The sequence below is a fragment of the Triticum dicoccoides genome, chromosome 4B, assembly GCF_002162155.2.
Source record: "Triticum dicoccoides isolate Atlit2015 ecotype Zavitan chromosome 4B, WEW_v2.0, whole genome shotgun sequence".
NCBI lineage: Eukaryota > Viridiplantae > Streptophyta > Magnoliopsida > Poales > Poaceae > Triticum > Triticum dicoccoides.
The window spans coordinates 1,789,560-1,803,808 of record NC_041387.1 but is presented as its reverse complement, the minus strand read 5'-3'; the positions used below and the strand labels follow the sequence as shown (position 1 = coordinate 1,803,808).

Sequence of the window (14,249 nt, the reverse complement as noted above, 5' to 3'; positions counted from 1 at the left end):
CTCACATACGCATGTCCGTGCTTGTCGCAAAAGTGCATGATATGTCTTTCCTTTCTTTTTGGTGGAAGTATAACTGTGATTTTCCCTTTCGGGAAGCACATCTATTCTTCTCGTGTAAGCACGAGTTATGTTTCTTGTGTAAGCATAGGTTGTGCTTCTCTTGAAAGCACATCTGGTGCTTCCCGCAGAAGCAAGGTTGTGCTTCTCGTGGTGCAGAAGCACAAATTGTGTATTTTTCTTTTTCTCGATGGAAGCATAGTTGTGCTTTTCCTTTTTGAAAAGCACAATTATGCTTGTCGCAGAAGCAAGACCGTGCTTCACATAGTTGAGCTTCTCCAAAAAATGGGCTTCCCTGCATGATGGAGAGACTGGATCGCACTTTTTGCTCTCTACATCCTCGTCGTCTTGCCTGCTGAATGGTTCTTCGGGCGCCTCCATCATCCATCGTCGTGGGCTGCGGCAGGGAGATCCGCTCTCGCCATTACTGTTCATTCTCTGCATCGACCCCCCTGCATCGTCTCCTCGAGGCGGCAACCTTGGCAGGCCAGCTCTACCCCCTGCCTGGTACGGTCGTGCGTATGCGCACAAGCTTGTATGCCGATGATGCCGTGATCTTCGTCAACCCCACAAGGATGGAGGTCGATGCCCTCCTCGGCATCCTGCACCTCTTCGGCGAGGCCAAGGGCCTGCACATCAACCTGGCCAAGTCCTCGGCGGTGCCGATCAGCTGCGCGACCTCGACCTTGGTTTCATCCTGCAGAACTTTGGTGGCATCGTGGCATCGCTCCCCATCACGTACCTAGGTCTCCCCATCACCACCGGTAGGATTCGTTTAGTCCACCTACAGTTCATCCTAGATAGGATTCATGCACGCCTCGCTGGTTGGAAGGGCAGACTGATGCATATCGTCGACCGTAGGGTGCTTGTCCGCTGCGTCCTCTCCGCTATGTCGACATTCGCCCTCATGGTGCTAAGGGCGCCGAAGAAGTTTTTCAAGGAGGTAGATAAAGCCAGCCGCCGCTTCCTCTAAGCGCAAGATGATGAACCAACCGGAGGAAAGTGCAAGGTTGCATGGAGCGCGGTCACCACACCAGAATCCCACGGAGGCCTCGGCATCCATGATCTGGAAAAATTCGCGCGCGCCCTCCGCCTGCACTGGCTCTGGCTCTCCTGGACCCATCCAGAGCGGCCATGGGTCGGCTCAGACACGCCATGCAACCTGCAGGACCAAGCCCTCTTTGCCGCCAACACGGCGGTCACCATCGGGGACGGCACGACGGCGTCCTTCTGGTCAAGTACTTGGCTTGGTGGCAGGCCACTCCGGCTGGTCTACCCCACCCTGTTCGCCCGCTCCATCCGCAAGAACAGGTCCGTCCAGGACGCGCTGCTCGACGGGCGATGGATACTTGATCTCCGTCACGGTGATATCGGTAGCATTGCGCCCTCTGTGCTTCAGCTAGCAAGGGCGATTCGGAGCGCAGGCAACATCATATACGACGACCTCAGCGACACAATCCGCTGGACTGCTACCACCTCCGGGCACTACTCCGCTCGCTCCACATACGCGACGCAGTTCTAGGCGCCAATGGCACCCTTCCCCTCCAAGAACGTCTGGCGTATCTGGGCACCTGGGAAGCTCAAGATGTTCCTCTGGATGCTACACCTCGACAGGCTATGGTGTAACGATTGCCTGCAGCGGCGTTGCTGGGAGAACAACTACTTCTGCCAGCTCTACCTGCGAAGCTTGGAGTCCTCCTCCCACCTTTTTTGGAAATGCCCGGTCGCTATTCAGGCCTGGACAACGGCGGCATCATGGCGGGGCTATCACTCCCTGGCACATGCTACCTGGAGCTCTGGAACGACGACGACGGAAAGAGTGAGGCTGATTACAGAGGCGGCAAGCCCAACTGACAGGAAGGGCACCAGATCAATTCTTGCACTCATCGCCTGGCACACATGGCTTGAGCGTAATGCATGCACCTTCCGCGGTAAGATGTCGTGCTCTCGCACCATCATCGAAGTGTGCCGTCGAGACCTGGAGCAATGGAGAATCGCAGGAGCAGCCTGCATAGAGCACCCCTTCGGGGATGTGCCATGAGAGATAGCCCGATATTATCAGCGCCAGCATAGCCACTAGGCTGGCCACATGTACCATTTCTATTTCACCCCATTGATCACTTGGTCAACACTTGTTTCCCGCCTTTTCTCTGCTAATGAAATTAATGCCAGCTGGGGCTGGATCTTTCAAAAAAAATGCTTTTCCTTTTTTGGAGAGCACGATTGTGCTTCTCCCAGAAGCATATGTTGTGCTCCTCCTGAAAAAGCCATGCCTCCTAGGAAAAACCAAACAAATGAAATAAAACTGAAAAACACATGCAGAGATAAAAAAAAAACAGAATCCCAAGGATGCGCCAAGAGTGCGATATGTGTCGGCGGCTGGGGCATCAGTTGGTGTGTGCTCTCATGCCAAAAAAGTGACCTTTGCAGGAGCCCTCCAAAGAATACCCTTGACTAGTTGTACGTACTGCCATGTGAATAGGTCGGCATAGTAACATGTTTTCTCAGTTGTGCATCGTTCTGATCATTGCTCGTGTTGGGTTTTTCCTTCATCAGTTTTCTTTAAATTTTCTTTTTTTATTCCATATACATCCATTTTTTCTGTATCTTCTCTGTTTTCTCGGGTTTAATTTTTTTATTTTTGGGGGTTTCCTTAGTTTCTTTCTTAGTCTTCTTCAGGGGTTTCCAACACAAGTCTACATTAGGTACCGTTTTCTTAATACACGTTTCCCTTTTTTTTAATACATGACTAACATTTTTTCAATATTATGTTTTGATGATTATTTTCTTTTTCACACACATTGTACATTTTTCATTGACATCAGAAACATTTTTATACACATAATAAACATTTTTAAAAAATAGTTTTATGTCTCGTTTTAATATACACCTTCTATATTTTATGTATACATAAAAAACAATGTTTTATAGATGTTTAACATTTTCTAAATACATGATTAACATTTTTATATTTATGTATGGATTTCTACTTTTTCCGTACACATTGTACATGTTTTGTGTACAATAAAAATATTTTGTATACAATTTTAACACTTTATAAATACATGATTAACATGTTTTAGCTTATGTCTTAATGTCTAAGTTTTTTCATACGCATTGTAGTTTTTTAAATACACCTTGTACTTTTTTGTATAAATCAGGAATATTTTTATACATGTTTAATATTTTTTGTGCAGATGTAACATTTATCAAATGCATGATTAACAGTTTCAAAATTTTATGATCAACATTTTCTATATTTTATCTAAACAGATTATATATCTATAGTTCTAATTTTTTAAATATAAAAGAGTGAAAATGTAAAGAGAAAAACAAAAACAAATGCCAAGAAAATGAAAGAAAAATGAGCGCTTAAGACCGTGCACTCAGGGCCGGCCCTTCAATGCAGGCCTTCAGGCGATCGCTTCTACTGCATCGCCACAAGCGAGGCATAGTCTCGGCTGAGATTTCTTGCTTATCCTGTATTAGGAAAATATTCAGTGTTCAAAAATATATGCAATGTATAATAAATATGTGTATATTTATAAATATCACTATGTATTATGAAAAATATTCAGTGTACTAAAAAAATGTTCAACGTATGTTAGAAAATGTTTAGTGTGTAATAAAAAAATGGTTCATCATATATTAAAGGTTTGTTTATCGTGTACTGAAAATATTGTTCACCGTGTATTAAGGAAGTAAAAGTAAAAAATTACAGAAAAACAGAAAAACAAGCAAATAAAAAGACAGAAACCAGCCAGAAAGAATTAAAAAGAAAAAAGCAAAAAGGAAATAAACAACGAATGAGAGAACGAAGGAACTATAGCGGGGGAACTATACACAGTGCGTGCAACAACCTGGGCCAGTCCACCTCACTTTGCATGCGGGCGCTTGCTTCCCTAACCCTAAACCCTGTCTCAAAAAAAATACGGGGGTGAATAGGATCCACTGGTGCACATGTCCTTCTTTGAGGATCGACTATGTATATTGGGCTGGGGTGTGGGCTAGTCTTCTCAATTCTTGGCCGAACTCGCACGCCACAATCAGTCGTCTACTTCCCAACCTTAAACCTGGACTCGCAAGCTTAAGCATATGGGGTCTCGAATTTCATGACTTGGAGATCTTCAACTCGACGCTTCTTGCTAAGCAAGCTTGGCAAGTGATGCAAGATCCCTCAGTGCTAAGATCCTCAAGGCAACTTATTTTTCAGAGAATTCTTTGTTGGAGGCCGATTAGGGCTCTCACCCTTCCCAAATATGGCGGACAATTCTTGATGGCAGGGATGTCATGACCCAAGGGATCGGCAAGAGAATCGACGCTGGAGAATCTACAAATATTTGGATGGCCAACTTGATCCCCCGAAAGGGTATGATGAAACCCCTAACTTCACTGATCCCACAACCACCATCGCTAATCTCGGAGATCATTGATGCTGTTTCTACTTTGTGATGTGAAGGTCTGGTGTGGTCGGTATATTTACCAATTGTTGTTAAGGCGATATTAAAAATTACTTATCTACTACTCCCTCCGTCCCATAATATAAGTGTGTTTTTAACACTAAGAAGAGTAGAGTAATTTTGGGCTTGGAGTGAGGATCGCAAGGGCTTCTTCACTGTGAGTTCGGCATACAAAATGGTGGTGAGAATGAAGATCAGTACACAGAGTTGGTTGGATGAGATCAAAGGATAATTTGATACTACACCTGATTGTAATGGATGGGTGTCTCTATGGAAAATTAAGGTGCCATCGAAGTTGAAGGTTTTCCTCTAGACTCACACAACATTCTCCACAACGGACACACTCCTTCATCACTGCAACATGCTGACAACATGTATGCGCGCGTTGTGTGGAGCGAGGACACATGGCAACATGCACTGTATTGTTCAATGGCAAGAAGCATGTGGGCTCTCTCTTCAGAGGAGATGGTTGAATATATGTGTGCTAATCAAGATATGAATGCCAACAATTAGATATTTGCAATTCATGACTTGCTATCACGTGACGAATTTACCCAGATGGTGGTGATACTTTGGGCGATGTGGAGTGCCAGGTGGAAAGAAATTCACATTGCTTTATAGCATCCTTCATAGCTAACATTCAGATACTCTCTAATCCCTCAAGTGCACCAAACAGTAACCAACAGGTCCGACATGCTTGCTAGCTAGCTCCACCTGAAGACCGAGTGAAAATTAATGTCGACGCAGCTGTAGCAAGGAATGGTGGTTTGGCGTAGTACGAATTGTTTGTCGCGATCATGTCAGGGGTATGAATGACTCTGGAACCCTTGCAATCAGGGAATCACTAGCACTTGCAGATGATCTGTACGAGCAGAAGATTTATGTTGCTTCTGACTATAAAGTGGGCGTTGATGTTATCAAGCAAAGACTCATCAAAGAGATCAGAGAACGATCTGAGTATTATTTTTTCTACATGTAGCATAGTGCATGAGTTTAGAAGTTTGAATTTTGAAGCTCACAACCTCACAAAAGGTTTATCTCTAGGGGTTGGCTGTGATGCTTGGTTAGGTCAACCAAGTGATCTTTTATTCATCCCTGTTAACATTGTGACAATATGAATAAAGCTTTGCGAGTTTACCTAAAAAAACTACTTCTCAACGTCCTAGAATTTGCAGAAAAAAGATTTCCAAAAAAGGCTAAAAACAAGGGTTTTGGAAGGGGCGTTTTGGCTCCCGGGAGCACATGCTCCCAGGTGAACAATAACGCGAAAAAATTAGTAAATGTTTTCAAACAATTCTGAATTTTTCTTGTGGATGTTAGTGTTAGTGTTGCAAGCATGGTTGACCATTTTCATGCGAAAAGGAGCAGCAGTGTTTTGTCGGTGAAAAAAAATTTGGGGTTGACATTTGGGTGTAACATTTCGTGTTCATTTTTTTACAGGCCAAAATGCTTAACCTTTTTGCCTCAAAATTTGTAGGTAGCATTTAGATGTGACTAACAACACATAAAAATTTTGTATTTATTTTTTGGAAATTCAAAAATTATTTTTGGCCCTGGGAGCACGTGCTCCCGGGAGTCAAATTAAATTTCCGAGGGTTTTGCTATTTCTTCAACTAGTGATAAATAACTACTCCCTCCAATCCTAATTAATTGACGTGGTCTCTATAAAATGTCCAATCTAAATTTTAATTTCTATAACAGTGTAAGTATAGATGGAGAAGAGGACTGCCACGAAGTCTAACTGTGAAATAGTCAATTGTGAAAAAAAGAAACTACTTTGTTAAAAAAACTAAAACTACCAAGCCCATTATCATAAGTTGCCAATCAATAGGAAATGCTCCAATGCTAGAAGTTGTCTTTTTTGCATACAACCATAAATTATTTCATTATTAGTCTTGAAACATGTGTGAAAAACCAAATGACATAATGGCTTTCGAGGGAGAGAACCAAATGATATATACACCGATATCGTTAGAAGAGTCATCTCTATCTACACATTTCACAGGTCGACATTAATTTCCCCATTCCTTGAGGCAAGAAATTGCACAAGATTGAATCTGCCACACACATCACCAGTTCACCACGTATTAAAGTGAAGCTCAATGTGATTGTATCCGCTTGATGCTATATTTTAAGCTAATAAAAGCGCCCTTTATCGAAAAAACATAATAAAGTGAAGCTGACATTTTAGACCATTGAACTCATATATTCATCCGTGCAAGTTTAAACCTCTTCAATCCTGGCGCAAGAGCATGGACCTTAATAACCAATTGTTCGTCCTTGATAGTTAATTTGCCGCAACAAATACTCATGATCAAAGTGGAACTGACTCTATATTCGCACATACATAGATACGGCCCCTTTTGAACAAAAAGATACATAGATACCAAAATCAATACATACATCTTGAATGTGTCACAACACTAGCTAACTGCGTAGGGAGTACCATACATACATATATAACAACGTTCATCAATCGATGGACGTTCTTAATGCAATTAAATAGCTAAAAATAAAAAATGAACCAACCTAATTCATTAATAAGGGCACATTGGCAATCACAATCCTTTATAACCCTCCTCAATGGTCGGTTTGAATGATATCAATTAGTTAGATCAGTCGATGACGATGATTACGTAGTGATCCTCCTAGACTGGAGGAAGGTCTTGTGTTTCCCCTCGGCGGAGGAGAGGTAGTTGAGGAAGGTGGTCAGGTCAGTGTCCATATACCGCCGTTGGGTACCATCAGCGAGAAGCTCTGGCGCGGGACCGATTACCCGCTCTGGTGGAAGACTGTGTAGTGACGCCACCGAGATCCGCAATTGCGTTGAGTTCACTCGCACCCGGTGCAACACGCTCTTGTACCGCCCGTTGCTGAATATCTGCACACACATACATTTATGGAACATACCGTCAGGTAAGGAAGTTTAGGGATTGTTTACTTCAAAGATATTTCTTATAAAATTTATAGTTTTTTTTGTTTCAGGGAAAACTTTAGAGGGTTTGAATCCTCTTGATTCACTCTCATTGTTTTTCTACGGCACCACACACTGTCTGCCAGTAATTCATGTACTTTTTGGATTCCATAGGATTTAAGAGCACATGACATAACAATCTTTTCTTTTTTTCTCTATTTTTATTAAGAATCACACAAGCTAAAAGGCCCACAAATAAGTATATGCTTGTCGAGTGACGAGTGGCGTGAGCCGAAAGATGTGAGTGACATGGTGCAAACATTGAAATATGCTGGATTCATTGTTTCAAGTAAGAATATTTTCGTCATAATTAATAAATTAATTACGAGGAGATGCACCTTTGCTTAATGCGCAAAAGAAGAAGCATGGTAGTGCTGGTTTGCTTACAGAAAGCAAAAGTTGAGCATATATGCATATGTATATTGTGGAGTGCACACATTTATGAAGTGATATGATGGAGCAAAGTCAAAAGACTTGCTATACATATATTGCTTATCTTAAATTATCTTATCTTTCCATGTGAGTTGAACTACTAGAGTATGATCAAAGACTATAGTCTATGCATGCATGCTTAGCTAGCTTCTTGGAACTGAAACTTTTGTCAACTAGACGCGTCGGCTACCTGATTGACTTTTGGAGCTAGTTTCCTCCATACTCCTACCATATATTTGTCTGCCATCATGAATCGTCGGGCTATCTAGCAAGCAATCTAGGCTACACATTTGTTAATTAGCACAAACATAGGCCGGTCTGATTTGCCTTGATTTGATTGCTCAACTAAGTATCTTTATTTATAATCGGCAAAAACAGACGCCATTTCGGCAGTTCTACTCTATTTTGCTAGAGCTACTAGTTATGTGCATTCCAAATATGCAGAGGTCGGGGCTGATTTTTTTTTTTTTTTTTTGCGGTTGCATCGAGATCTTCATGATGGGAAGATGTGTATGCCTCGAGAGATGTGTGTATGTACAAACCTCGAGGTGATCGCCGACGTTGATGATGAGGGCTCCGGGGAGGGGGTCGACGAGGAGCCAGTCGTCGTCGCCTTGGCAGACCTCAAGGCCATTGACCTGGTCCTGGAGGAGGAGGGTGAGGAAGCCGTAGTCGGAGTGCGGCGGCATCCCCAGCGTGAGCTCCGGCTCGGGGCACGCCGGGAAGCAGTTGACCATCATCATTTGCGTCCCGCAGTCGAGCTCCTCTAGCACGCCCTGGCCGGTGATCCCCATCGCCTCGAGCGCCGCCTCCATCAGCTCCCGGAACAAACCCTGGTTGGCGCGGGCGTACGCCGACATCACCTCCCTGCAACAACAGAGGGCCCACATGTCAGCGCTGAGGGTGCCGGTAGAAAGTGAATGAAGAGAAAATAACAGTAACATACTACATCCATGATTGGACTGGCAGGCGACAAAGTGAATATATGTAGTGGTGGATCTTCCTGGGGATTTGATTCGTTTTTATCTATCTATCCCATCCCATTCCTATGCCTGCCGCCGGCCGTCCAGCCGAAAAGTAGTTTGTTTTGTGGCGTGGCTCCTGCTGACTGAGACTGACACCTACGATGCACAAGGCTGCTTCTCTCAATTATTTTCTGCTAGACTAGATAGTAGATACCCTCTCTGTGTTTGGATTTGGATTTGGATTTGGTTGCATCAGCAGACAAGGTGTCCACTTCAACTCTATCTTTCACCACCACGGTCAGATTTTTTTATCCCCAAGAAGGAATAAAAGCAGTGTGATGCTTCTACTGCTTTAGTTTACTGCCTTGTTAGCTTTTGTTGTTATCAGGAGTATCTCTTTCTTGTAAATCCCTCCTATGTGCATGCACCTTGCTACCCACACCACCATAAAATAATACTAGAATAACAAACATTACTATGCCAAAGCAAGTGACTTCCACAGCCACACAAATTAATTACTACTAGATGGAGTACTCCTAACTAAGCTTGTAGTACAAGTGGCATGACAAGCATACCAAATAGGCAACTAAACTTTTTTTTAACCAAATAGGCAAATAGTATATGCACACCATGCATAGAGCGACAAATCAGGAGTTCAGGACATGGAGTCTCCGCTCTCGAGCTCAAATGCACCATGACGACAAAATCAAAAATAGAATGGTAAATAAATAAATTAAACAAATTTGTAATTTGTTCGATAACAAATCTTTTTTTTGCTGTTCTACATACATGGAAATTTCCGTGAGAAAAACAATCCTAATGCTATGGAAAAATATCGATGCTCCAAAAAGACTATTTTTCAATGCATTTTATAGTGTTGATTTTGTTGTTTTGCCCATACCTTCATAAATGTGATCTTAGCATGAAAATTTGCATGCGTAAGAAAACTAAGCAGTGTTTGTTAAAAACAATCAGACTTTTTTTTTTGGCATTCTTCCCCTGTTATTTTCGATTTTACTGTTTGTAGATGAGCATTTGAGCTTGGGATTAGAAAGTTGTCATATGTTCATACACATCACATGATCATATGTACAGTATATGGTACGGCTTTGGGCTGACCGATGAACTAAGCTACTACCCCTCATCAGTAAACTAATGTTTTAATCAAGTGATTAGTGGCAGCTTAGCATTAGTAAGCAGCACTGTCATGGACTTGTTGGATGTACCTGAGGTCGGACGGGTTGTGGGGCCAGGATGGCACGACGTCGTCGAGCCTGGCCGGGTTGCAGAGCAGCTTGAGGAAGTCGCGCCAGCAGAGCACGCCGTCGTTGAGCTGGTTGAAGCTGGTGCCGTACCGCACCGGCGCCCGGATGTCGGGTGACATGTGTCGCGCCCGCTCCTCGAACGGCAGCGCGAAGAACCGCGCCGCCACGTCCAGCATGGCCTTTGCCTTGTCTCCCGCGCCGTGGTTCACCGCCTGGAAGAAGCCCAGGTCGCGGCAGGCAGCGTCCAGCCGCGCCAGCTCCGCGGCGCGCTCGGAGGGGACCGTGGAGCGGAGGCGCGCCATGTCGATCACCGGGATGCCGCGCGGGGCAGCCGGCGCCGGGCGGTCGGAGGGCGGCAGCACGTAGCGCGGCGGGAGGGACGTCACCCCGCGCTCGCACAGGTGGCGCACGCCCTTGTTCGGCTCCTCCGATGCCTCAGAGGACGTCGACGACGAGGAGGAAGACGCCGGTGCCTTGCAGGTGGTGGACTCGAGTTGCTGTTGCTGTGAATGGCCAGCATGGCTGCTGCTGCTGGTCTCGGCGGCAGCGGCGAGGATCGCCATTGATCGAAGCGAGAAGAAGGTCGGGTGTGATGGAAGAGTATGACCTGCGGCTGAGTTGGATGGAGAGCAGAGGAGGGGCGAGGGTTGGTATTTATAGGCCGGGAGGAAGAAGAAGAAGCAGAGGAGGAGGAGGAGGCGCTCTGCTTTCCATTGCTGCGTTGACCCACCCACATCGGAGGGACGACACGTGTAGCTGATCTGTCTGTCCACGTCGGAGGACGAGACGCCCCAGGAGCTGCCACGTGCACCTCCCAGCTCCTACCTACACAGCTACACTACACTAGACGACTACTACCTCTGACCTGACCTGACTGTTGATGGGAATTTTCCTACAGTTGAAAGAGAACACATGCTCATCCACCAATCACTTTCTTGGAAAAAAAAGGGGTCTACTTTCCTTCCTGTAGAAAAACCACCATCTCTCATCTCTGACCGCTTTGCCTGCCGCTTGTTTTCAAAATCACGCCCACAGCTTTCGAAAATAAATTCTTCAAGAGTTTTTTTCGAAAGGAGAGGCAAAAGATTTGCGTCGTCGATTGATTAAGCGCAAGTTCCATATATACATGCACACATTCATACATATGAATTGACTGTGTTGCTTTTTCTTCCCTTGTCGTAAACGGTTATGCTTTGCAACTAAAATTAACGTGTATGAACATACCCAACCCCATGATCTACACGCATGAAATTTTTAGCATGTTTCATGCTTATTTATATACACACCTATGAATTTGTTCATGAATTTAGCATGTTTCATGCTTACAAACGGCGGATAAGAAGCGGCCATTGAGGCTGGAGGCGGAAATTTGGCTCTCGGGTGCATATGCATGCATGCATTATCAAGTGGTATGCTCGTATAATAAGTTTTCCAAGGAATACATTCCAGGGTATTGTGGGCAATAAACACAATATACAAGTTACTATTTACGCTTTTAGTCCTTGGAAGTTTTTTTAATTTTTGCACAGAAGTCAACAGGAGTTTTTTTTTCGTCAAAATGTTTTTATATGGGTACAAAATAAGATCAAGTTTGTTCCCAAAAGGTTTGAATGTTTGCTGACTTTTTTGTAATTACTATTTTCTTCCTATAGCATGTGCGTATGCACCCGAGAAAGCCAAGAGGTATTATTATATATATATATATATATATATATATATATATATATATACAGTGATAAATATATCAAAGGTAGCATATAGCAATAGCTATAGCTACATGCATGCAATGCAATGCATCTGCTGCTGCATGCGCGGGAAAAAAATGCATCAGATGCGGCAATGATTGAGGCCCTAGCAAAGGAAAGGAGATTGGTGCCGGTCGACCGTCAGATTATTTTGCAGATTCCGGCTGCTGCGTGTGCCCGCGCACCGCCACACACGTACGCAGGTCCAACCCATAGACAAGATCCATGCAAGATCTTTCTTGGCATTTTTTTTACAGCTAGCTAGCTGCTTTTGTTTGTTCCATCACTTTGTTATGTATATCTTCCTATAGGGAGGTATATTTGTATGTGTCCACACTTTCATGTCGACATTTCCAAGCATTATGTGATTCTCCGGTAAATTTTTTTCCTCTTCCATCGCAAATAGATAAGATAGATGACGTCCGTCCTCCAAAATGTGCGGTAATTATCATTATTGTTTAAATATATATTACTAATCAACAGTTACAAATGTAGTGGCATGTGCATCGGCAAAGTGAGAATTGCACCATTACATTCGCCCTGGAAAGTATTATCGTGATGTGGAATCTCATAATCTTCTTGCTAGCACGCAAGGGGAATATCTTAGGACAAGGGGTGGTGTCAGCGTTTTGTTTGAAATGAAATTTGTGTATCACTTATTCACGATCTCTCTTAACAAATTAAGTAAAGATGTGTATGAAAGAAAAAACTAGTATGCCACTATAGTACTTAGATTCTCCACACAAAAAGTTCTACTTAAATGCTGGTCTGGGCCTTTTTCGGAGTCGTAGGCATGGGCGAGACATCGCTCTCATCCATGTCAACAAAATCCTACATGACATGACGAAGAGATCGGCGACCTATAATGTGCTCTGAATGATTGATAGCCGCTAATATGTGATCACATGATATACGTTGCTTATGCTTAGCTATGATCTAGCTCTAGCTAGGGCACTGATACAATATGCATGCACATATTGAAAAGAAAATAGAGATGCCAACTGAATTCAGCTGGCACGCATGACAAGAAAGAAAGGGCATGCAAAAGGTGCGGGCCGGCAAAATTAATCTCATTCTTCTTCTTTCTTTTCTGTTTTTGGTCATGTAAGTATATCGTCTCAACGCATACATGAAAGGCTCTTAGATTTGACTAAACTGAAAAGCTAACTTAACTAAAATACTGCTAGCTAGTGAGTTAACAAAGCTCCAATCGAGCGTGTGCAAATGCATCGAACGGTATCTGAAACCTTATCTAGTGGTAATTAACTTAGTTATACTAATTCGGTTTGACTAAGGTGAACATATTAACTAAGACTAGTTAAAAGGCTCTGCCATTGATCGTGCCCATGCAATGAACGGCATCCGAAACCCTAGCTATCTATCCGGCTTAACCAGCAAGCAGGATGCCTAAAGATATTAGTACTATTTTCAATGACGCTCGGTCGATTGCTCTGAATGGCCATTGAATTGTTATTTTGTGTGCGCAAGGCATCTGTTACCCATAGTTTTCGAATGCCGGTTACAACTAATGACGTAGATTCACACTATCACGCACTCACTCGCACTACCCCAGGTTTTGAGATTGATGAGGTCATCACATGCCCTCTCGTTGTTGACCAGAAATATATATAGATGGTCTCTTGCTAAGTTCATCACCCGACTTAATGAGACACACAATGTGCTTGATGATCTCTAGTGGGCATTTTTTCTAAGTTGAACAACATGTCAATTACATCTAGAAATTATGTATACTACTCCCTCCGATCCACATTAATTGTCGCTCACTTAATACTACAACTTTAGTTCCTAACTTGTGGTATGATATTGCTTAGCTCTTGTCTTTCAATATGGTCAAATATGAAGTTGCTTAGCACACATATCATGTGGTACACACAGTGTGCTTGACGATCTCTAGTGGGCAATTCCATGTGCTAAATAACATGTCATGTACTCCCTTCGATCCTAAATATAAGATGTTTTGGTAGTTCAGTATTAAGTCGGTTACTAATTAACTTGTCATGGTATGATATTGCATGCATAGCTCTTGTCTTGCAAACGATGAATCTTCTTTTAACTCTTCTGCTCAAACTTATACGAAATACACCAGCTAGTATGAAGACTCTTCTTCATTCGAGAGTACAGACAGGAGGTACCACTGGCCAGTCAGGAATGTTCCAGCAACAGTTAGTGCAGAGGGGCTCTGGCTGGGTGGAGTTGCATTCCAGTAGAAACGCATGCATGCATCATATGCATGGTGGAGTTGGTCATTTGTAGTCCATCCATTATATTCTTGGTGCATGGATGTCAAGTCGACATTTCTTGTGGTCAAGTCAACATTCTAGAGGAATATA

General features: G+C 43.4%; 1 protein-coding gene across 1 annotated transcript; it reads right to left on the bottom strand.

Annotated features, from left to right (window-relative positions):
- Nucleotides 1-6,828: 6,828 nt before the first annotated feature.
- On the bottom strand, nucleotides 6,829-10,763 carry LOC119294463 (protein DMR6-LIKE OXYGENASE 1-like). Its single transcript, XM_037572644.1, has 3 exons — nucleotides 10,115-10,763; nucleotides 8,466-8,790; nucleotides 6,829-7,398 (listed from the first exon to the last, which is right to left on the bottom strand). Exons 1-3 carry the CDS (start codon nucleotides 10,714-10,716, stop codon nucleotides 7,150-7,152), a joined length of 1,176 nt encoding a protein of 391 aa, XP_037428541.1. The 5' UTR covers nucleotides 10,717-10,763; the 3' UTR covers nucleotides 6,829-7,149.
- Nucleotides 10,764-14,249: the final 3,486 nt, after the last annotated feature.